This window comes from Tachypleus tridentatus, chromosome 13 (genome assembly GCF_004210375.1).
Source record: "Tachypleus tridentatus isolate NWPU-2018 chromosome 13, ASM421037v1, whole genome shotgun sequence".
Taxonomy (NCBI): domain Eukaryota; kingdom Metazoa; phylum Arthropoda; class Merostomata; order Xiphosura; family Limulidae; genus Tachypleus; species Tachypleus tridentatus.
This window is the reverse complement of record NC_134837.1, coordinates 245,489,052-245,509,455: the sequence shown is the minus strand read 5'-3', so window position 1 is coordinate 245,509,455 and position 20,404 is coordinate 245,489,052. Positions and strand designations below refer to the sequence as shown.

The 20,404-nt window shown below is 32.8% G+C and overlaps 1 protein-coding gene across 2 annotated transcripts; it reads right to left on the bottom strand.

Annotated features, from left to right (window-relative positions):
* Positions 1–767: 767 nt before the first annotated feature.
* Positions 768–18,571, bottom strand: LOC143238784 (uncharacterized). 2 transcript variants are annotated; one of them, XM_076479328.1, is made up of 3 exons: positions 18,406–18,566; positions 10,294–10,454; positions 768–992 (listed from the first exon to the last, which is right to left on the bottom strand). In XM_076479328.1, exons 1-3 carry the CDS (start codon positions 18,516–18,518, stop codon positions 874–876), a joined length of 393 nt encoding a protein of 130 aa, XP_076335443.1. In that variant the 5' UTR covers positions 18,519–18,566; the 3' UTR covers positions 768–873. The 2 variants fall into 2 exon arrangements, with proteins under 2 accessions (XP_076335443.1, XP_076335446.1); XM_076479331.1 differs by lacking the exon at positions 768–992 and adding an exon at positions 3,484–4,665 and having other exon boundaries at positions 18,406–18,571.
* Positions 18,572–20,404: the final 1,833 nt, after the last annotated feature.

Here is a 20,404-nt window from a genome sequence, read left to right as displayed (position 1 = left end):
CTGGTTATGAAGATATGCCATTTTGAAAATGTCAAAAAGGGTCAATAGATTACAGTTTGCTAACACTTATATCTTGCCGTCCAACAGTCAGTTAGTATTTATATTTGAGAAATTTTAGATAGTTGTACAAGTAGCCATATATGACAAAGTTCAATCACATCGGAAAAGGTTGATGGCTTGGATGACTGAGTTAGTTGTTTCTCTCTGTTGTGTTCAGCAAATATTCTGGCTTTGTTTACCCTAAATTTTATTTCAAGTCTTTCTTTAGTCAGATTTCCAAATTCATTTTAACTATGAAATAAATTTGACAAATTTCTAGTTAGAGCAGACAATTACATCTCTTGTATGTTTTAAAACATACAGAATGCTATATCTAATAACATATAATTAATGCCAACTTCATGTGCCTTCATAATATTTTCCAAATTTGGCATTGGTGTTCACAATAAGAAGCAAGTGTGCTACATTGTACAACAAAAGGTAAGGTAAATATTTGAAAAGATACAATAAAAATAATTTTAGAAACTTGCACATTAATGTGTATAATATTACAACTATTTTTCTTTTTCATTATTTATTGAAAAACATTGCTATAATATTCTTTGATCAGGTTTGACTAGACCTCTGACAAAAGTAATAACCTTAAATATTCACCTTTGAAAATGTTAAATAAGTTGCAAGTAGTCTTCACCACATTTCGTTAATAACTGGAACAATTTTTAAAGAAAACTTATAAAACTAAATGTTATGCTTCAATGGACCAGAAATATTTTTCTGTACAAACAAGATGTACAGTCGTAAATGAGAATATTTTATTTGCACAGGTTGCAATACATTTTACAGATAATTTTATTCACAGCAAAACTTTCAGTTTCAAGTTGTAGTCATATGTATTTTATGAAGATATTTTCTCTGTAGCTTCACAGCTTGCTGATAAAGCTCCATGTCCATCCCATCTACACAACGAACAACTTTGGCACACAAAACAAATCCTGCAAGTGTGAATTTTCTTAAATAAGATTTAGAGAAAATGATTTATTATAACTTAAAATTAAGAACTCAATGAAATTACCTAATAAATGAAAGCACATAAAATTACTTACATAAATATATATTACTTGATGTCTAGTCTGTGAGTTAGGGAGAAATGTTTGGTTGATTCTTGTAAAACATTTCAGTATTCTCCATTTTAAATTATGTTTAGAGATCTGAACTCTAAAATATCTGGAGTTTGAACTGCCTACAAGGGTAATTAAAGTTGCAATAGTTTAAATTATGAGGGAATAAAACCCATACTTCAAAATCCAACACAAAACATCATAGCACCCATATATGTTGTTGAGTACAATATTGAATTATTCAGCTCCATAAAGCCAATTTCTCAGTGGCTTCCGAGTTCTTTTGATAAAGATAGCAGAAGAAAATTCAATTAAAATGTAGCTCACTTTTATTGATAAGCAGAGAACGTTTCAACCTTCCTAGATCATCTTCAGATTAACAGAGAGTTTGCAAGGGATTGTTGGCAGGCAAACGTCTTAGGGACGAGAGTATAAATGGGTACGGAATTGTAGGAGGCATTGCAGTTGGATGTTAGTTTAATAATTAGTGGAGGTATAGTATAATGGTGTGCTTTTATATTGGTTTAATTTTGGGTTTAGTTGTATAAGTAGGGCTGCTAGTGTGAGGTACCATCCTGAACATGAACACTTCTACCATTTTCTTAAAGATGAATATCCCCTAACCCTGCATCTTTTTACTCAAATGTTATTGACAGATACAGATTCACTTTGCATTAAAGTACAGTTTCTTTGTGAAGCACACAGAACAAGACCTTTACCGGAGTACGTTTTTGTTTCCTTTTGTTGCTTGGATATTTTAGACCATGACACCTGCTGTATCCCACTTAATCCCTTGAATTCAATCTCATTATCTCATATACTTGGTGTTAAAGTTTTATGTATCTGTGGATATGAGAAGCTAAAATAACAAGTAATATGACAGGCCTGTATGAAAACCTAAACAGGAATTGGTAACATTCAGTATTTGTTTTTGCTATCTTTGCAAGAAAAAAATTGTTACAGAGGTGTTACAAATGATGTGTGACAATGGAAACAATTTTGGCTACAGCATCCCTATGTCCTTCCTGCAGTTGCATCCAAACAATTTTCTTTTACATTACTTTAAGATGGCATATGTTATAGTTGCATAGCCTATGTGCTTTTCATCCAAAGAAACAGGCTAATAAATTGCAAGTGGTTATTAAAGCAGATACACATGGGTTAGTTTGATACAGTACAGAGCGAGATTGTAGCTTATCATTAAGTCGGTTGGTTATGTAAAAGTAAATATTTTAATATCAGGTAATTACAATGTATATAAACATTCAGTAGATTATAACAATTTTAATCTAGGAAAGATGTGCATATAGCACAGGATGATATATTTAGGTCAATTTTAAAGGTTGACACAGACATGAGGTAAATTTCATTATTTCAAATTAGAAAACAAGAAAATGGACTCAGAAGTGTTGAACCTTTAACTTATATTTAATGTCATAAAAGGTAAACAATGCTCAAAAGATTCAGTATCTGATACATATAGTATCCTCCTTCACTGCAAAAAATGTCTATCAAATACTCACATTCTCCTTAACAGAAAATTATTTTAGAGAAATCTCTTTACAGAACAGATACGTAATAAACTTGTACTTTGCACTACTAGTAAAATGATTTTGTGCATACAAAGCCTTTGAACAAAACTCACATAATGTTCTGCACTCCATGTAGCAATCACAATTATATTACACCCTTCCACCAACAGGAAGAACACATCTTCGTACAGTAAGGAAAACTTCAATTTCAGAAATGCTACTTATTTTCCTACAGAAAAGGTAACTAAAATTCTACATCAAGATGAACAGGGAAACAAGCAGTTAGAAAAATTGAAAAGATGAGATACTTCCTAAAAATATAGCAATAGTTAGGGAAAGTTCATGGAATGTGTCATTCACCACAAGGGGGGTTTGGTAGGAACCTGGTTGGAGACCTCATCCATCACACAAAGGTTCCAAAACAACATGAAGACTCAGAACTTAAAAGCTCCACATTTTGGAAATGTAAAAAAAAGGTACAGCCACACAAAAACAGATGATACAGTCTCAACTGAATTAGATACTGGAGTTACCATTAACCTAAGAGCAGACATCACAAGTGAAAACGTGTTTATTTGGTTTCTTAATATGTTGAGTTTATTTTTTTTCCCATGTACTGAATCCCAGGGAATGTGTAATCCAATTTGGGTGATTTTCTGTGGATTTTTATTTTGAATTGTGTATCAGTTCTAGTGATCTTGAGGTTAAGAAATGCTATTTGGTTAGTTTTTTCCTGTTCACAGGCAAACTTAATGTTGGGGTATATCAAATTAATGTGATTGAAAAACTAAGTGTGTGTTCTGTAGATGTACCAGTATAGTGGTGAGTGTAATCATGAGATTCAATCTGTGTCATAAAAATCTTGGCTAGAGCTGGTGACACAGGATTTCCCATGCGTAGGCCATTTATCTGTAGGTAGTTTTGGTGGTAGTGAATTCTCTAAGGGTAGCTAATTGGTTGCTGGGGTCTTTGATATAAAGTTCTAAAGCTATCTTGCAGGCTTCATTTGTTGGGACTTCTGTGAAGAGGGAGATTACATCAAAACTGACCATTAAGGCTTTATGATTTAGTTGATTAAGAATATATTTAAGGTTAAAAGTCTTTGAAAAAGGAGTCAGCTGATGTTACATATTTAGAAAATACCTATCCATGCTATATTTACCGAGGTTGTAGTTAAATGATTCATAGGTCGACATTATGGTTTGTAGTGGACAATTAGGTTTGGGTGGCACTGTATAATTGTGGTGTGCACAACTTAGTCTTTCGTATGTAAGAAAAGGTTTTCTGAGATTGTTTTTTTTTCATTTGTAGTAGCATTTTGTGCAATTGGTTTTCATGTGTTTAGTACTTTAAATTTGTTTGTATAAGATGTCGTTCATTTTTTGAATGTGTTCCTTTGTGTTCATTATAACTATAGCATTACCTTTATGTGCTTTTACAATTTTGACGTTGTCTTTTGTTTAGAGAATTAACATCTTTTTGTGAAGTTTTTTAGTTTTCTGTGAAATTATGTTGATAGTTTTGTGTGAAATTTCTTTGAAAAGGGTGTTTAATATACGGTTTTGAGGTGTTTTGGGGAAATAAATGTTTTCAGTTCTACCTGGAAAGATAGGTTGTTGGTTGTCAGTGAAATTATTGTTGACATTGTCTTCTTTCTGGTGGTTGTTTTCCATTGTTTTCAGTTTGTGTAGAGTGGATCACAAGTCTTCTAGCTAGGTCTTCCAGGCATGCTTTCATTTCGATGGATGAAATATTTCTAGGTGTTACTGCAAAGTTGAGTAGATGTATTTCTTCATTGCTTAATTTTCAGTCGGATCTATTAATTACAAGGTTTGGTGGTTCGTCGTGTTGGCATCTTTTTTGTTATTGGCACCTTAGTTTATCTAGTTTCTTGTTGTGGTGGACCTTTTCCTTTTCATTCTTATTATTGAGTTCATTGATGTTGCTTGGTATGAGTCCATAAATGTCTGGTTGAATGCAGCAGGTTATTTACAGCTTATTTTCATTTTTTATCTCTGCAGATACAAATCAGGAAAACAAATATAAACAAACACAAAATCAAAGAAGCCCTACTTATACAGCAACTAAAACCAAAATTAAACCAATATAAAGGAACACCTTTATACCTATACTAATTAATAATGTAACATCCAACTGCAATTCCCCCTATAATCGCATACTCATTTATATTCTTGTCCCTAAGACATGCTTGGCAATGGTCACTTGCAGACTCTTAACTTGAAGATGACCTAGGAAGGTTGAAACATTGTTCTTTCCTAATCAACAAGTGTTAATACTCATACCAGCCATTCTGAGATACATTTTTTATTTAAAATGGATTTCTCCTCATCAGGAAAACAGATAATTCTTGTAAAAGTGTTTCAAATTTTGTTCTTTTGGAATTTGTAACCAAAATAGTTTTCCATATCTCTGTGCAGCAAATCATTGAACCTAATAGAATAATGATCACGTGCACCCAAATGTTCTCTAAATTCTACCCTCTCAATCATTTCTACATTTGAAGTTTTGAAGACATTGCTTCTATTAGGTTCTTTGGACAATTGGTAAAAACAGCCCTTCTGAAAAGTTTTCAAAAACCATTTCCCCCTTGTGGTTTAACTAGCAGTTACCGGTCTATATGTCTGAAATTAAAATCACCCATAATTATGACTTCATCAATGCCTGAAATTTTAATCTTGTTGTAAAGTTTAAATAAATTCATCAATATCATTTTGTGGTTTGTAACAAATTCCCATTAAAAGCCTTTTCATTTCGTATACACTAGTAGAAACCCAAATCAAATAGATTCAATTTTCTTGCTATTGTCTTTGATATCCTCAATTTCAACAGGATGCTACTTGCATTTTACATATAAATCCATGCTAATCACTTTTAATATTCTATTAAACAGCCTGTAACTTGTGTTTAAAAGATACTTCTGTCATCAAAATCAATGACATCTAACTATATTTCAGTTATTCCCATTATATCAAATTCCTCTATTTCATATAGTGTTTTAAAATTCTTATTTTTATACTTCTAGCATTGCAATAGTGAAAATTAAGCCTGACTTTACAATTACTTCTATACTCATTTCTTATGCTAAATGTTTCTCTGTTTCTTATTTCTTTTTGCGTTTAGCTTTTCCTTGCCCTCATCACTGTCTAGTCCTAGTTTGAAAGTTCCATTACACCCAAGTTAATAGCTTTAGAAAAACAAGCCAGTCCCTACGTTATTTAAAAATGTAAAACCACTCATTCCGAAAAGCTTCATTCTTCCACTGAACTGATCTCAAGTCCAACCAGCCAATCTGTTCATATTAACCTACAATACTATTTAGTCCTAGTGACTTACTTATAAATTCTTGGCAGTATCTCTGACAAAATTAAATTATGGCTTTTTACTTTAAATGCCTTTATCATATCCTAACAAAAATAGAAAATAATACACGTCATTATTAAGTGTTAAATAACACTGGTGTAACAGAGTCAAGAAACAAGAGACCAAAAATAAGAGAAATAAGAAAAAAATCAAAAGTACGAACACAAAGGAACTTACAAAAATTAAGAGACCAAGAGGGGAAATCAAAAAAGAAATAAAAGGCCAAAAGGTAAAAATTTAAGAGTTAAAAGGAAGATATGTACTATTTAAAGAATAATTAAAATAAAAATAAATTGCCTGAATTCAAGATTGATGGAGCTATATAGGATATACACATTAAAAGGTTGAGAGAAATGCAAAAAAATCAAAATTGCAGAAAGACATCAACAAGATAGAAAAAAAATCTGAAAGTATTAAATGCAAAGATTAAATGAGCCACACCTCTTTCTGCAGAACATAAAAGTTCCAACTTAAAGCACTATCTATGATAAAAAATGTAGAATAGAAAAACTTGGTCTACACCCACTGCAACTACTGCTGTGCTATCTATTACTAGAGGACTTTGCTGGACTACTACAGCCATAACACTACTAAATCACATTCCAGAATTTAGCTGGTCAACTGAACATCAGCCAATCAAAAAACAGACAACGATAGGTAGGTACCAGGGAAGTTATATCAAGCTCAGTGAACAGACAGAATAGTGAGCAACAAGCGATCTTCCTTGCTGAAAAAACCAAAAAAACAAGCTTTTACTATACAAACCCTTTCACAATAAGCTTGATATAATGTACGAGCTGGTATTCACATATGCACACATTAAGTATTTATAATATACGTTTCGATGCAATAGGCATATCTTCAAAAAATTTGTAAGACTTTCAGTAAAGGTTACAAGTTTTGTACACATGAAATCAAATTTTTTTTAATGAAGTATTTTTATTAAAGATTTGTTTGTGAAGATAGTCTGTTCTGTTACTAGTCTGAGTGTGAAATGATTTCATGTTATGATTAAAAAAAATTATCCAAAAAACTAAAATATTGTGTCATTTCTGAAACCTCCTAAATACATTTCAAATATTTGTTTTCAGTGAGACTATTTTCTCTACCACAACAATATGGCCAATGTGACCAACCTCATAAAAATCATTAAAAAAGCACAAATTATGCTTTTTTGTTATGCTAGAATGAATATAAATTAACTCTCGTAACATGTTTATGTAAATTTATTATATCGACCTTCCAGTTGTGCCTAGCTAACATCACTTACTTGTACTGACATGGTGCATGTGCACTCATGTTGCCATAACCAACAGTACAAAACTGACCTATAGTTTTTACAAGGTCACCTTACCTTGGCTGTGTTTTATTGGACTAGTATTTTGTAATACGTACTCAAATTTCAATTATTATACATTATATACACGTATAGATTATCACTATTTTGAAACAAGTTACTTATATATCTTAAAATATAGAAAATTATTATTTATTCTATGACCTTTGCATTTGTTTGATGCTGGACATAGGCTGCTGAGTCTTTTAAAACTTTGGATGCAGAGGATATGAAAATATTTTGTCTAGGTTTTATATATCACAGTTAAAAAAAAATCATAACTAACTATGCTAATACAATAAAATTCCACTATAATTTATGAAGCTTAGTAATGAAGTTGTATTTAGGTTTAAAAAAACATGAAATTTTGAGTAGATTAAAAATACAGCCTACCTGCTTGAAGTCTTGCATTCAACATGATTTCAGAACTTGATATTTATATGTATTCTTTTAATGTTTAATTTTAAATTAAGAAATTAACTCGTAGTATTAAAGATTAAATTATTATTCAATTTTATATTGAATCTGTTGACAAATTAATGAAATAGTTAAGTAAAATTTTGAATGCATGTCACATACAATGAAATAGTCTTTGACCCTTGACCCATTGTGAAAAGTTTAAAGAACATTCCAGCTGAGAGCTGTTACAACGATCAAGAATTATGGCTGTCTTACTGAACAGATTTAAAGTTACACCAAAAGGAAGTATCTAGAGCAAATTTCCAGAACAGGGTACGAGAGAAAGAAGTTACCTTAGCCAAACCTTGGAGAAGACTGGGAAAAGTTTGCCAAATTATTTTATCCAGATGCTGGCACCAATTAGACTGAAGCAAAATAGGAATACATCTTTAACTGAAGCATTCAGTTGTTGATGGAACTTGAATACATTAAAAGTTGTAGATAAGAAGCTCCCTAGTTATTAAAAATCGGATCCTATAGTACTAAAATAACTGAAAGAATTAAATCAGACAGCTAGTTAAACAGATTGGAGAAAATAAACCACATGAAAATAAGTTTACAGTGTAAACTGAAAATAGCTTATTGATAGGATAAGAATGCTTTATCTAGGATACTAGAAGAAAAAAAAAAACTGCTGTAATTATAGGAAACAGCCATTTCAACCCACACTGTAAGAATCAACAGCTGTTATTAAGTTAAGAGAATGTCTCAGAAACTGACTTAATCTAAGGTAAAACAAAGAAAAAAAAACTGTAGCTTGAGTTTTGGGGTAGAGTTCAGCAGAAATAATCAATTTGCTTCAAATAGGAAAAAGATCATTATTTGACGAAACTATCTCCAAGTCCACAAATTATTGATGGAAACTTTGTTGTATGCCGATTGATGCAGGTTCTAGAGCTACAATTGTTTGATCCAATTTGTTAATAAATAGTGAAAAACTGTCTTCAGTTATATAACACATAAAAACACAAACACTAACAGAAGGAAAGTTGAAAGTTACCCATACTGTAAGAAGCTTCTCAGTATTTCATGATGCAGGGATAATTGACATTAAAGAAAAAAGCATCTTGGTAACTAAATTCATACAGAGACATAAATACAAGGTTAGGCTAACTTCAAACAGCTTTACAGAATGACCAAAAAATCCTTACGTACCACACAGCAATTACTACAATGGAGGTTGAAATTCCTGTAACAACAGGAAGAGTGGTGATTTTACTACTAAATGAAAAACTCATACTAAGAGTTACTAGCAATAAATCTTCATTTAGTGAATGAAGCACAGTAGAACCAAATACTCGCATGTCCTGAGGAATTTGTGGTTTGAAAGGCTCTTGCAGATGTGAAGAATAGAGATGGCAGACATGACTATCTGGGGAAGGCTTAAATCTGCTTGTGATAAATTAAGTTTTCAGAGATGTTGATACTGATGAAATTGGATTTCATCAAGGAAACATGGCTGAACAATTTGTGTAGCAAGATAAAACAAATTCCAAAATTAATTAGGTGTTTGGAAGGATCATACATTGTACTGAAAAGAATTGGTAATGTGGACTACAAAATCTAGAAGAAAGCCAAGGCTTTAGAAAGGAAAACCATCAAAGAGATTTACTGGTTTATTTTTGTATTAGGATTGTTCAATAGACTTTGCAATTCAAAGGCAGAGCAGTTTTGGTCTACATTTATGATCTTTTGAATTAGATGTTATTCAGTGAGCACAAAATGTTAACTCCTTTTGCCATTGGTAAGTCAAAGTGCACATGTAAACCTTTTAGAGTTAAAATTTAATAAAATTGCTTTATTATGAATGTATACAAATAAGTTAGAAATAAAGATGTAACTAACAAGTCAAATTCTAAAAAAAATTAAGTTTTTAATTATAAAGTAAATATTTAAAAAAGATCTTTGATCTCCCCTAGTATAAGAATTGAGATTTGCTTTCTAATGTGTTTATGTGTGTTTTCTTATAGCAAAGCCACATTGGGCTATCTGCTGAGCCCACCGAGGGGAATCGAACCCCTGATTTTAGCATTGTAAATCCAAAGACATACCGCTGTACTAGTGGGGGCATGCTTTCTAATACTTCCTTCTTTTGTAATTTAATTAAAACTACTACAAGAAGTATCAACTTTAATGTAAATTAATCATTGACTTTTAATTCAATTATTTCTTGGTTTTATTTGTTTGTAGTTAAGCACAAAGCTACACAATAGATTATCTGTGCTGTGTCAATATCAAGTATCAAATTCTGGTTTCTAGCATAGTAAGTCTGCAAATATACTACTGAGTCACTGGGGGTTAATTTCTTGGATAGTGAAAAGATGAATCAATGATTTTGTTTTTTCCTGCATATTCCTAGAATGTATGGTTAGTGGCAGATAATATCTTTTTATCTACATATGTTGTTGGTTTTTCATAGCAAGTTATGTAAAATAATACAAAACAATTAAAATGAGAATTAACTTACTTTGATTTTCAAACTTCAACTCTCCAATAAACTGATAAAGTGATCCTTTAATATAACTGGTTGGGGGTAAAAGTGATGTATCAACTTCTAGCTGCCTGCAACTTACTGGCTTTGAAGAAATTAAAGTAACTTTCTGGTCAACAGGAAAGTGGTTCTCTAACCTACATATTGAAAACAAATATTAAAGAAAATCAAAATTAATAATTATAATTGTAAAAAACAGTCAGAACTTGATGTCTATTCAGGATGCTAATTTAAAGATAGCAATTAAAAATTAAGAATAATATTCAGTACTTGGACAGCTACTTTGTTTTAATACCATTCACTCATGGGGTCCTCTCCACATAGTGCATCATACTGAGAAAGTAAATGACGTGAAAAAATTAATATGAATGATTTTTTTAAAATAAAAGCATCCTGAGACAACCTTTCAATTATTAAATATCAAAATAACTCATTAGAAACTCAATATCATCCATAAAAATATTTTACCTCTGATGCTTTCAAATGATGTTGAAAGGTTTAAGTTTATGTAGACAGTATTTCCATGTTGTTGATAATCTTATGTCTCATGAAACCACATTTCTCAATTTTGGAATTTTAAATTTGCTTATGATTATGCTTATAGCAGAATATTTTGTTTTATACAATGGCTGTTTTCTAACAAACAAATATTTCAAATTATTGCCAGTTTAGTGTTTAAAAATGAAGAAATCTTAAAATAAACACTTGTATAAAACCTAAGAAACTATAACTTTGGCAAGGAACCTGCAAAATTGTTTAAAATACTCTCTAATTTATGGGATTTTAAAATTATTTTATACTAAAAGGTTACTCTTCATCAATTAATATTAATGCTTTGTCCATTATTTCTTTGAAACTTAAATACTTTTCAATTCAACAACCCACATACAAACGAGCAACTACATCTGATGTATCTGAAGTAATTATAATAAAGGATAAATCTTGTTCATTTGCCTTGTTATACAAAAATTAACAGATGCAAAATTTGTACCAATAGCTTATTTCAAGATATCTTCTCTGTTTTAAAGAAACAAGCCATTGTTATGTTTACATTTGCTTTAGTGAATCCATAATAAAAGTTTAAAAGGTATAAAGTTTGTATATCACAAGCACTTAATTGTTTTAAATTAATCATGTTTAATGGGAGTTAGCATAAAAAGTTTCAAAACTACATGTTTAATCATTCTATTTAACTGTTACCATACTTTGAAAATCTGACCTATCTACTAGACAGAAAGTTAATACTTTACCACATTTAAAATGTATTTTCAGTAAATGTTTACCTCTTCTCACAGATTAAATTTCCCAATTTTATACTGCCCTCTATATGCACAATCTTTTAGCCTACCACTAGTCATGAGGCTCCCACCTAAACTTGTGTTTCCACATGCTATTACTGCAGTGTAGCATGTTAATGAGTATACGAAAACACTCCACCAATAAGTATAACACCATCTTAGCATAGCTAGCTTCCTCTAGACTGTGTTCAATCATCACTTTAAAATTAGACAAGAAAAGGTGAAAATGAAGTGGGGAGGACAGGTGGGAAATATCTATCAAATACATTTTCAGAGTTGAAAAATAATTTCCAATACAATAACTTGCCTTCTCTCACAAACTAGCTAGAACCTAACATTAAAGTGGTTGATGGCCCAATGCAAAAGTTACCTGTATATGCCTTCTTTGGAAAGTACCCAAAGAGAACCCATAGAGTGTTATACCCTGTACTAAAGAAAGTATAGATTGGTTGGTTGTTTAGTATTTACTGGCACAAAGCAATTAGGCTATCTGCACCAAAGAATTGGTAAAAAAAGTAAAAGTATTAAAACACATAAAAAGGAATCATGTTAAAACAAAACAAAGTCCAATTTTCAAATGAAAAAGAGTTAAAAAGGTCAATGGTCATTCAAAATTTAAAAACACAACTTAAGTGGAGAGTCGTCATCGCCAATGACACTGTCCAAAGTCATGGGTGAACCATGGTAAAAATATGTCTACAATGGTGCCATCACTCCCAGTCATAACAACGGAGTGACAGTAAAATGTGTGCTAAAGTGACTTAAGTGTCACACAGACCACACACTGGTGTATCAGTCCTAGATAAAAGAAAACAATGAGTTAAGAAACTGTGACCAATGCATAGCCTAGCCAGGACAACTTCCTCTTGGTTATCCCTACAGAAGCAAGACAGCCAAAGAGCAACAGAAGGTTTGATCTGGAAAAGCTTGTTATCATGTTGCTCACTCCAGGACATCTGACAACTAGCACAGAGAAAAGCCTTGAGCACAGGACTGTAGTCCATGCATGGGACAGAAATGGCCACAATAGCACAAGAATAGATACTCAGCTGTGGTGTCAGCAAACTCCTTCTTGAAAATACCAATGTGGCCTAGTATCCAGAAAACTTGGTTAGAAATAGATGATAGAGAGAAATGAGCCAGTCAGTTTTCAATATTGATGAGAACAGGGTGAGAACATAAAGAGATTCCAGGGCCAGTAGAGAGCTAAGCAAGTCAGTATAAATAGTATAGTTCATGTACTGCATAGCTTCTATGCAATCCAGGGCAAGAGAAATGAATCACAACAAACCATGGTAGAGCCCACAGAGCCACCTGATTTCGAACCATCCATACAAATGAGAATGGAAGGATGGTTCAAAACATGTTCACAAAATAGAAAGCAGTACTTCCAATCAGGTGTATCTGCCTTCTTCAGATGATTCAAAGAAAGGTCACATTTGAAGATAGTAAGCCATGGTGGGATAGGCTGACCAGTGGATACAGCATTGTTATCTAATGACAAAACCACTTCATTCAATTGCACCTGGATGTTAAGGCCAAAAGAAATAATGAAGGATAGTCCAGTTTCAATCAAATGAAGGCACGATAGATTTTGTTTTAGCATAGAACATCAATGCATTCCCCATTAAGAGGTGGAAGAGAAAAGGTGGAGGTTGTTCAGTACCCTCTTACACTTGGCACATAGGTGCTTGATGTGTGGAATAGAGGTCAGCTTATGGTTAAAGATAAGCTCCAAGAGCTTTGCCTCAAGAACCATGGGAAGCACTTCTCTGAGACAGAGCTTGGATTCAAAATTGAATACTCCATTGGTGGAAGAAGTGCATGCAAATAGTTTTAGAGAGAGAAAAGATAAAACTGTTTGCTATGGTCCACATCAGTAAACAAATTAGGGCAATCTGTAGTTGCTGTTCAATGAACCTCATGTGAAAGTCATAGACGTAGACTGTTTGCAACTGTAGAGATGAGTTGTCCACTGATGGCATTAATCTTTATAATGAAAACTGTGACATTCAAGACAGCCCTGAAAGGCTCCAAGTTTCTGTGGGGAATAATGGGGAAAATATCAAATCCACACCGACTTGGAATTACTGGTCTATTAAAAAATGTTTAATAAAAATGGGCAAATGGCCATGCATCCAGTATGAGTGGAGGTCTTGCAGGATACCACACCTCCCCATAGTATAATAAGCTTATTCATGGGAAAAAAATATATATATACAGAAACAAGATGTTGTCACTTAAGAAAGGCTTTTTTGATTGACTTTCAAGTCAAATCAGGTGGTCCACAGTGGGGTGCTGTCATTAGAACTTACACTGGGTGAGTGAGAAGAGGTTGTTTGATTCAAGCAACTAAACAAGACAAGGATTATCCATCCTTTCCAAAATCTTACAGAGACAGCTCAAAGCAATTGGATGGTAGTTTGAAGGAATCTTGGGATTCTTCCATAGGAAAGGACAGTAGTATGATGCCAAGCATTAGGAAAAACATTCTCATGCCAGATCCAGTTAAAAACAACCAGAAGAATAGCAAGAGAGGCAAGAGACAGATGGTGCAGTATCTTGTGGTGAATATCATCATGTCTGACTGATATACTGCCAGATCGATGAAGAGCAAGCTTGATTTCCATCAGCATAAAGGGGCGATTTTTATGCCCGTGTCTTGATGGCTAAAAAGATGGGGGATGAAGCAAACGTGTTAGGTGCACAAGAAAAGCTTTTGCCAAGAGTATTGGCAATGCTCTGGGCATCAGCAACTTACTTGCCATTAGAGAACAACATCAAAAAGCCAGCAGAAGTATACTGTCCACTGAACTTTCTAATTTTGTCCCATATGACTTTGGAACTGGTGGCAGAAGAGATGCTAGAGGTGTATTTAATCCAAGATTCCTTCTAGCTTTGATGTATGACCTGCTGAGCATGTGCACAAGTCTGCTGAAAAGCAATGTTATTTAAAAATGTTGGATACCTATGAAAGGTATTGTAGGGCTGTCTTTGAGCCTTCCATGCCATGTGGCAAGCAGGATTTCACCACGGACAAGGATACTGTAGAAATTGTGTCAAGGTTTTAGGAAAACACTGAACAGATGACTGGACAATAATCAGTCATAGGTGCCATGCAGATGTCTATCGATGGCTTACAGACAATAGCAGGATCAAGTTCTGAGAGAGCAGTGAAAAAGGGCCAGAACATTATTAGGCATCATAATTCTGTGTTTGTGAATTCAAATTCAGTACACCGTAAAATTGTCTTCATTGGAGAAACCAGCAAGGATTTCCTACTCAAGAATGTTCTTTAAACCCCACTCAACTATAATTCCTTTGGAAGAATTCAAAAGATCTCTCCAACATTTAATACTATATTATTTTCAACCAATATTAAGTTAAGGTTTTCACCCATCAAATGATGCATTACATTGTTTCCTGTATAGAAAACTGTCAGCATCTAACACAAGCTTGATTTCTTTGGGAAACGTCAGCTAGCTTAAGATTTGTAACAGATTCTATGGAATAATTTAAAAACCAAAGCATTGTTATAGTTGTGGGAAATTGCCCAATTTTTTTTGTTTACTATCTGAATTTTTAGTGCATTATTTAGTCAAAACTTTAGTGCAGTGATAACATTAGTATAAAAAAGTAGGGTTAAATAACACTGACAGCAAAAAAAAAAAAAAAGAAGAAAGCCTAGGTAAGTACTTTGTTGCACAAGGTACAATTCAAGTTAGAAATACCAGTAATTAAAGTTTGTAACTAATCAATTATTTACATAAACAACAGGCTATTTTCTTACCTAGAACGACCATATGGGTTACCAATATTCCTACCAATACTTGACTATACCAGGACTAAATTATTCTGTATTAAAATCCAATTCTTCTACAATATAAATGCAAAGTATTTATACAAGCAGAAAATGGTTTCCTTAAAAATAAGTCTGAAATTTAGTTTTCAGCATAGTACTACAGTGATAGTTTGTAAATTTTTTTTCCCTCCATGTATTATTTCTACATAATTTGTTAATTTGTTCAGGCTCAGTAATTTTCCTAATAACTAAAAACTTCTGTATTTTCATAAAATATACATTTTAATTTGATACAATTTCTTGAGACATTAAATCAGAATTAAAAGACCACATTGGTCAAACAGGAAATTATGAAATAAAAAAGGTACATGAAAAATGTTTGGCTGAAAATGTAAAGTTAACAGTAAGAATTTCTTTAGATACACAAGTAATAAAAAACATTTTGTATATGCAAAATGATATAGGGATGGCACACCTGCACATTTTTTTATATGTTCTTTCCTAACTGTAGGTTCCTCAAACTTATGACTACTGATGAATAGTTACTTACTTCCCCTCTTCTTGTTTTAAACAATTGCACTAAGTAGACCAATGAGTGAATGTTTTATTTTTAAAATTCATTGATAACATATGTTAATATCATACCAGTTTTATCAGCTTCTTTACTGTACTTGTAGGATGACCTCAGATTGATATTAGACCAAATGATTGGCTACAACAGGTTAATAATCAATAATGGTCATAATCTTGACTTCTTTGGACTTAATGTTAAGGAATCTACTGTAAGAAAACAGCACATGAAAAACATGTATAACTGTATAATCACTATATTCATCTTAGCATTATTTCTGGCACTGCCATCCCTTCATCACTTTACATTTACAAAATGTGTTTTATTATTTGATTTGTGATATTTCTACCCTTGATGTAACTTATTATAAGAATGTTTGTAATAAAACTTGTATGTACTGAATTTTTACCTTCTTTACTTAATATACAATATAGTGGTTATCTCCCAAAATAAAATGATTGGATAATGTAAAAAGCACTGAATATTTTACATCTTACAGTCATCTAATGTTAATCTTTTTTTTCTTTTTAAATGCCTTCACTCCCAACAGGCAGCAGTTTAACTTTCACTTTTGAAATTATGGGTCAGCAGGCATGAACAATGTTGATACAAAATTAAATATTTCAAAGAGGATGTTCTACACTATGTTGTTAGGGATTAATCAGTATTATTCACATTTCAAAATGTGAAGCAACTTAACAAATAAAAATATAGATTTACCATATGTCATTGCTGAGCATGATTGAATTGTTCAAAAATTACTTTCACAGTAGGTGGTGTTAGTAGCCCAGAGCTTTGACTACGTGAAACCAGAAGTACAACACAATTATCATTTTTAAAGTCCATGAAATGACAAATAGATAACTTAAACTTTTCCAAGGACTGAATATGGGTACTTTTGCTTGTCTGTTATATATAGTAACTCCACCTCATCTTTTAAAAAGAATCTATCAGTGTTAAATAGCTTCAATTATAAATGTTCTTCAAATCTAACAGTTTCCATAATTTGTAGTATCCCATTATATCACAGTCTTTAAACTCTAAACTTGAATATGTTATCTCTGATATTCCTAATACAAAATAACAAATAACCTCATTCTTGAGCAAACAAATAAAGAATTGATCAAATGAGATTAATAATGCACTTTCTAGCCAATCATCTTGAATATCCATTATTGCATTTCCCTTTAAAGTATAACAGTATAAATATTATTACCCCCACACTCAAGGCAATAATATGACTATTAAGTTCTACTATTACTTGAAAATTTGCATTGTTTTTAATATAAACAATTAATTTTTACAATTTCATATAAGCAAAGCAATTCTTCATGTCCTCAGATAACCTTTTATTAATCATAGATTTACATAGCTTCTGTCAGAGGACAGGTACTCCAGCTAGCCAACATGGATATAACAGTACAGTCTGTTGTACATCCATGTAACTACCTCATAGGGTGTGGACAGCCTTCACCAAAACTGGTATGGAGATTCATTAGGTCCATGCAGAGGAACTTAAGCTTTCAGTTTTTCATTTTGCAGATTTTATGAGCATGTTTTACCACTATCTCACCTCCTGTGAATGGATCTTCACCAAACTTGGTGTGGAAATTCATTAGTTCCATGGTTAGATACTGAAGTATTCATTCCCTGGACAGAAGGTGTAATTCCATGATTTAGGCGACATGAAAGGTTGCTTCCCTCACATGTAATTGTACTTTGTAAGAAATGTTGAAATATCCATAAAAGGTAAAAAAAAAAAGAAGTTGTACATTTGCATGCATCTCCACATGAACCATGTCAAATTTGGTGCCAATTCATCTGAAAGAGGGAAAGTAGTGGTAAAAAAATGCAAAAACTAGTACTAATAGCAACTGTAATAATATCATTAACGAAGTACCTTTGATATTTAACACTATATACATAATTTAAGTCAGTGCCCTTACTCTTAGGCAGATATTTTAAAGCGAAAAATTACGAAAGAGTAAAAATAGTAGCTAAACTAAATAAAAAACAATATTAATGAAGTTACGAAAATATAGTACTCCTATTAATAGTTCAAAATAGCCGAAAAGAATAAAATGCGATATTACTGAAGTTTCCAAGATTATCTCGTACTAGTACTACTAGAAATTAAATTTAAGGGATCGATAAAATAAAGACCTTTTGCCTTCTTTGTTTTATATTCTGAAGTTAACAGGACAAAATGATACAAATTTTAGATTAAGAAAGGGCAGATTAGGGTTTATTAACGTTATGCACTTAGTCTTAACTTTTACAAATACTGACTTAATGGATATTTTATTTACGAGCGAACGCAGTAAATTGTCAATGTAACTGTTTTTATTATAATAATTCAAGTATACATAATTCAAATTAGAAAGTTATGGCTTCATTAATCAATGTTTAGAACTTACTTTGCAGTTATTCTTATAGTTTTTCCATCAAAATCATGATGTTTTTCAAACGTATCGTCAATTTCTTCCAAAAATATAATTTCCCCATGCCGCTTTTGATAGGCTGTGGCCATTATTTCCAATTCGCGCCGTTTAAACCAGTTTCTTAACTTTGATGGTGCTGCCCTCTTCTGGGTGTTTCATTTTATAAGTTTATCTACAACAGACGACTAGAGTAAGATCTACAACACCATCATCCCGTGTCGTCTGCCACCGTTAACCTATTTCAGCGAGAATACTCTACATATCTTTTGTTTACTTTCTCTCACTAGTCTCTTGTCAACACCTAAAACCAAAAGCGGAAACAACAGGCCTCAACATAATAAATACTTATGATTTAGTCGTCTGGCTTGCTGTGACACTAAAGACGAAAATTAAAACTACAGTGCGTAGTAAAATCCTAGGTATTCGAGTGTAAACAAGCCATCGATCTTTTTCTGCTCAGGTAAGTCCAGTGTTAGTTAGTTATCACCATTAGATTCCATCTAGGAACATAGGGCCGCAATCGCTTGCGGATTCTTCAACAAGTATTTAAGTGAGTAGGATGTTAGCCCACTGCACTGAGCCGTCCCTAATTTAGCAGTGTAAGACTAGAGGTAAGGCAGCTAGTCATCACCACCCACCGCCAACTCTTGGGCTACTCTTTTACCAACGAATAGTGGGATTGACCGTCACCTTTATAACGCCCCTACGGATGGGAGGGATAGCATATTTGGCGCGACGCGATCGTGAACACGCGACCCTCGGATTACGAGTTGCACGCCTTACGCGCTAGGCCATACCAGGCCGTAAGTCCAGTGTGGTTGGCAATAATGTTATGAACATGGTTATTAGTTTAGACGTAAATAACTTAATTAATTGTGTTAAATTTTAAATTACCGTTCAGTAAAGTAACAAAGAAAAAATAAAAAAGGGTTAGGAGTTCTTCAGAAAGTTAAAGCTTTATCGAAACTGCTTTAAGTGATGAAGAACCGATAACAGAAATTGAAGCGAAATCAAATGACCAGATAAATGAAGATGAAAACATTTTGAATAAGCATACATTGGACACAAACACTAAACAACAAAATGAAGAATTATTTATCACTGTACAAAAGAAAACAAGAAAGAATAACATACAATATACAGACACTACAAATTTTTTATGGTCAATAAACTCCTGAAAGCTTCTTCTGCAGCTGCCTGGTTTTGAAAGCGTTTATTGTTCAGAAAGTTGTCAAAGTATTAAGAAAATGAAAATCTGTAGGGGAAAGGTCTGGGGAATAAGTTGGATGAGGCAGAACCTCGATTCCCAATTTGATCAATTTTTAGAGCATCATCCTTGTCAGGTCTCATAAAGCCGATTTTGTTATGTTCAGTCAACACATGTGGAACCCACATATCCAACATTTTCGTCTTTCCTGTCGCACTCAGGTGGTCGGCAATGTTTGATTTGCATATGCTTACCTTTTCTGCAAGCTCATGTACTGTTGTGTGAGGGTCTGTCTCAACTGCTTCCCTTAATGTGTTTTCATCTAAGAAAGGCTTCTTTCCATGACCTTTGTGGTCTTCAAGACTCTCATCTCCATGTCGAAACTTTTGGAATCAATGCTGAACTATATGTTCGGTAACAGATCCATGGCCGAATGCCTGACTGATATTCTGTGTAGTTTCGGTACTTTTTCTTCCAAGTTTGAAGTCGTAGAGGAAAATCAGACGAAAGTTTTTTTCGTCCAGGCTGCCTTAGGGTTGCGAAACCAGAAAAACACCACTTCCTATACCAGTAATGCAAAAAAAAAAAAAAACACGAAAAAAACAAACAGAAACCTACAAATACTAAAAAACAAGCTAATACGGTTAACTCCAACGTACAAGAAACGGAACAATAACAAGTAACAGTAGGTGACACTCGAAGTACCAATAACACAAAATTCATCAGATAATAGCCCAATAATAGAGGCTTTTAAAACCATTTTTAAAG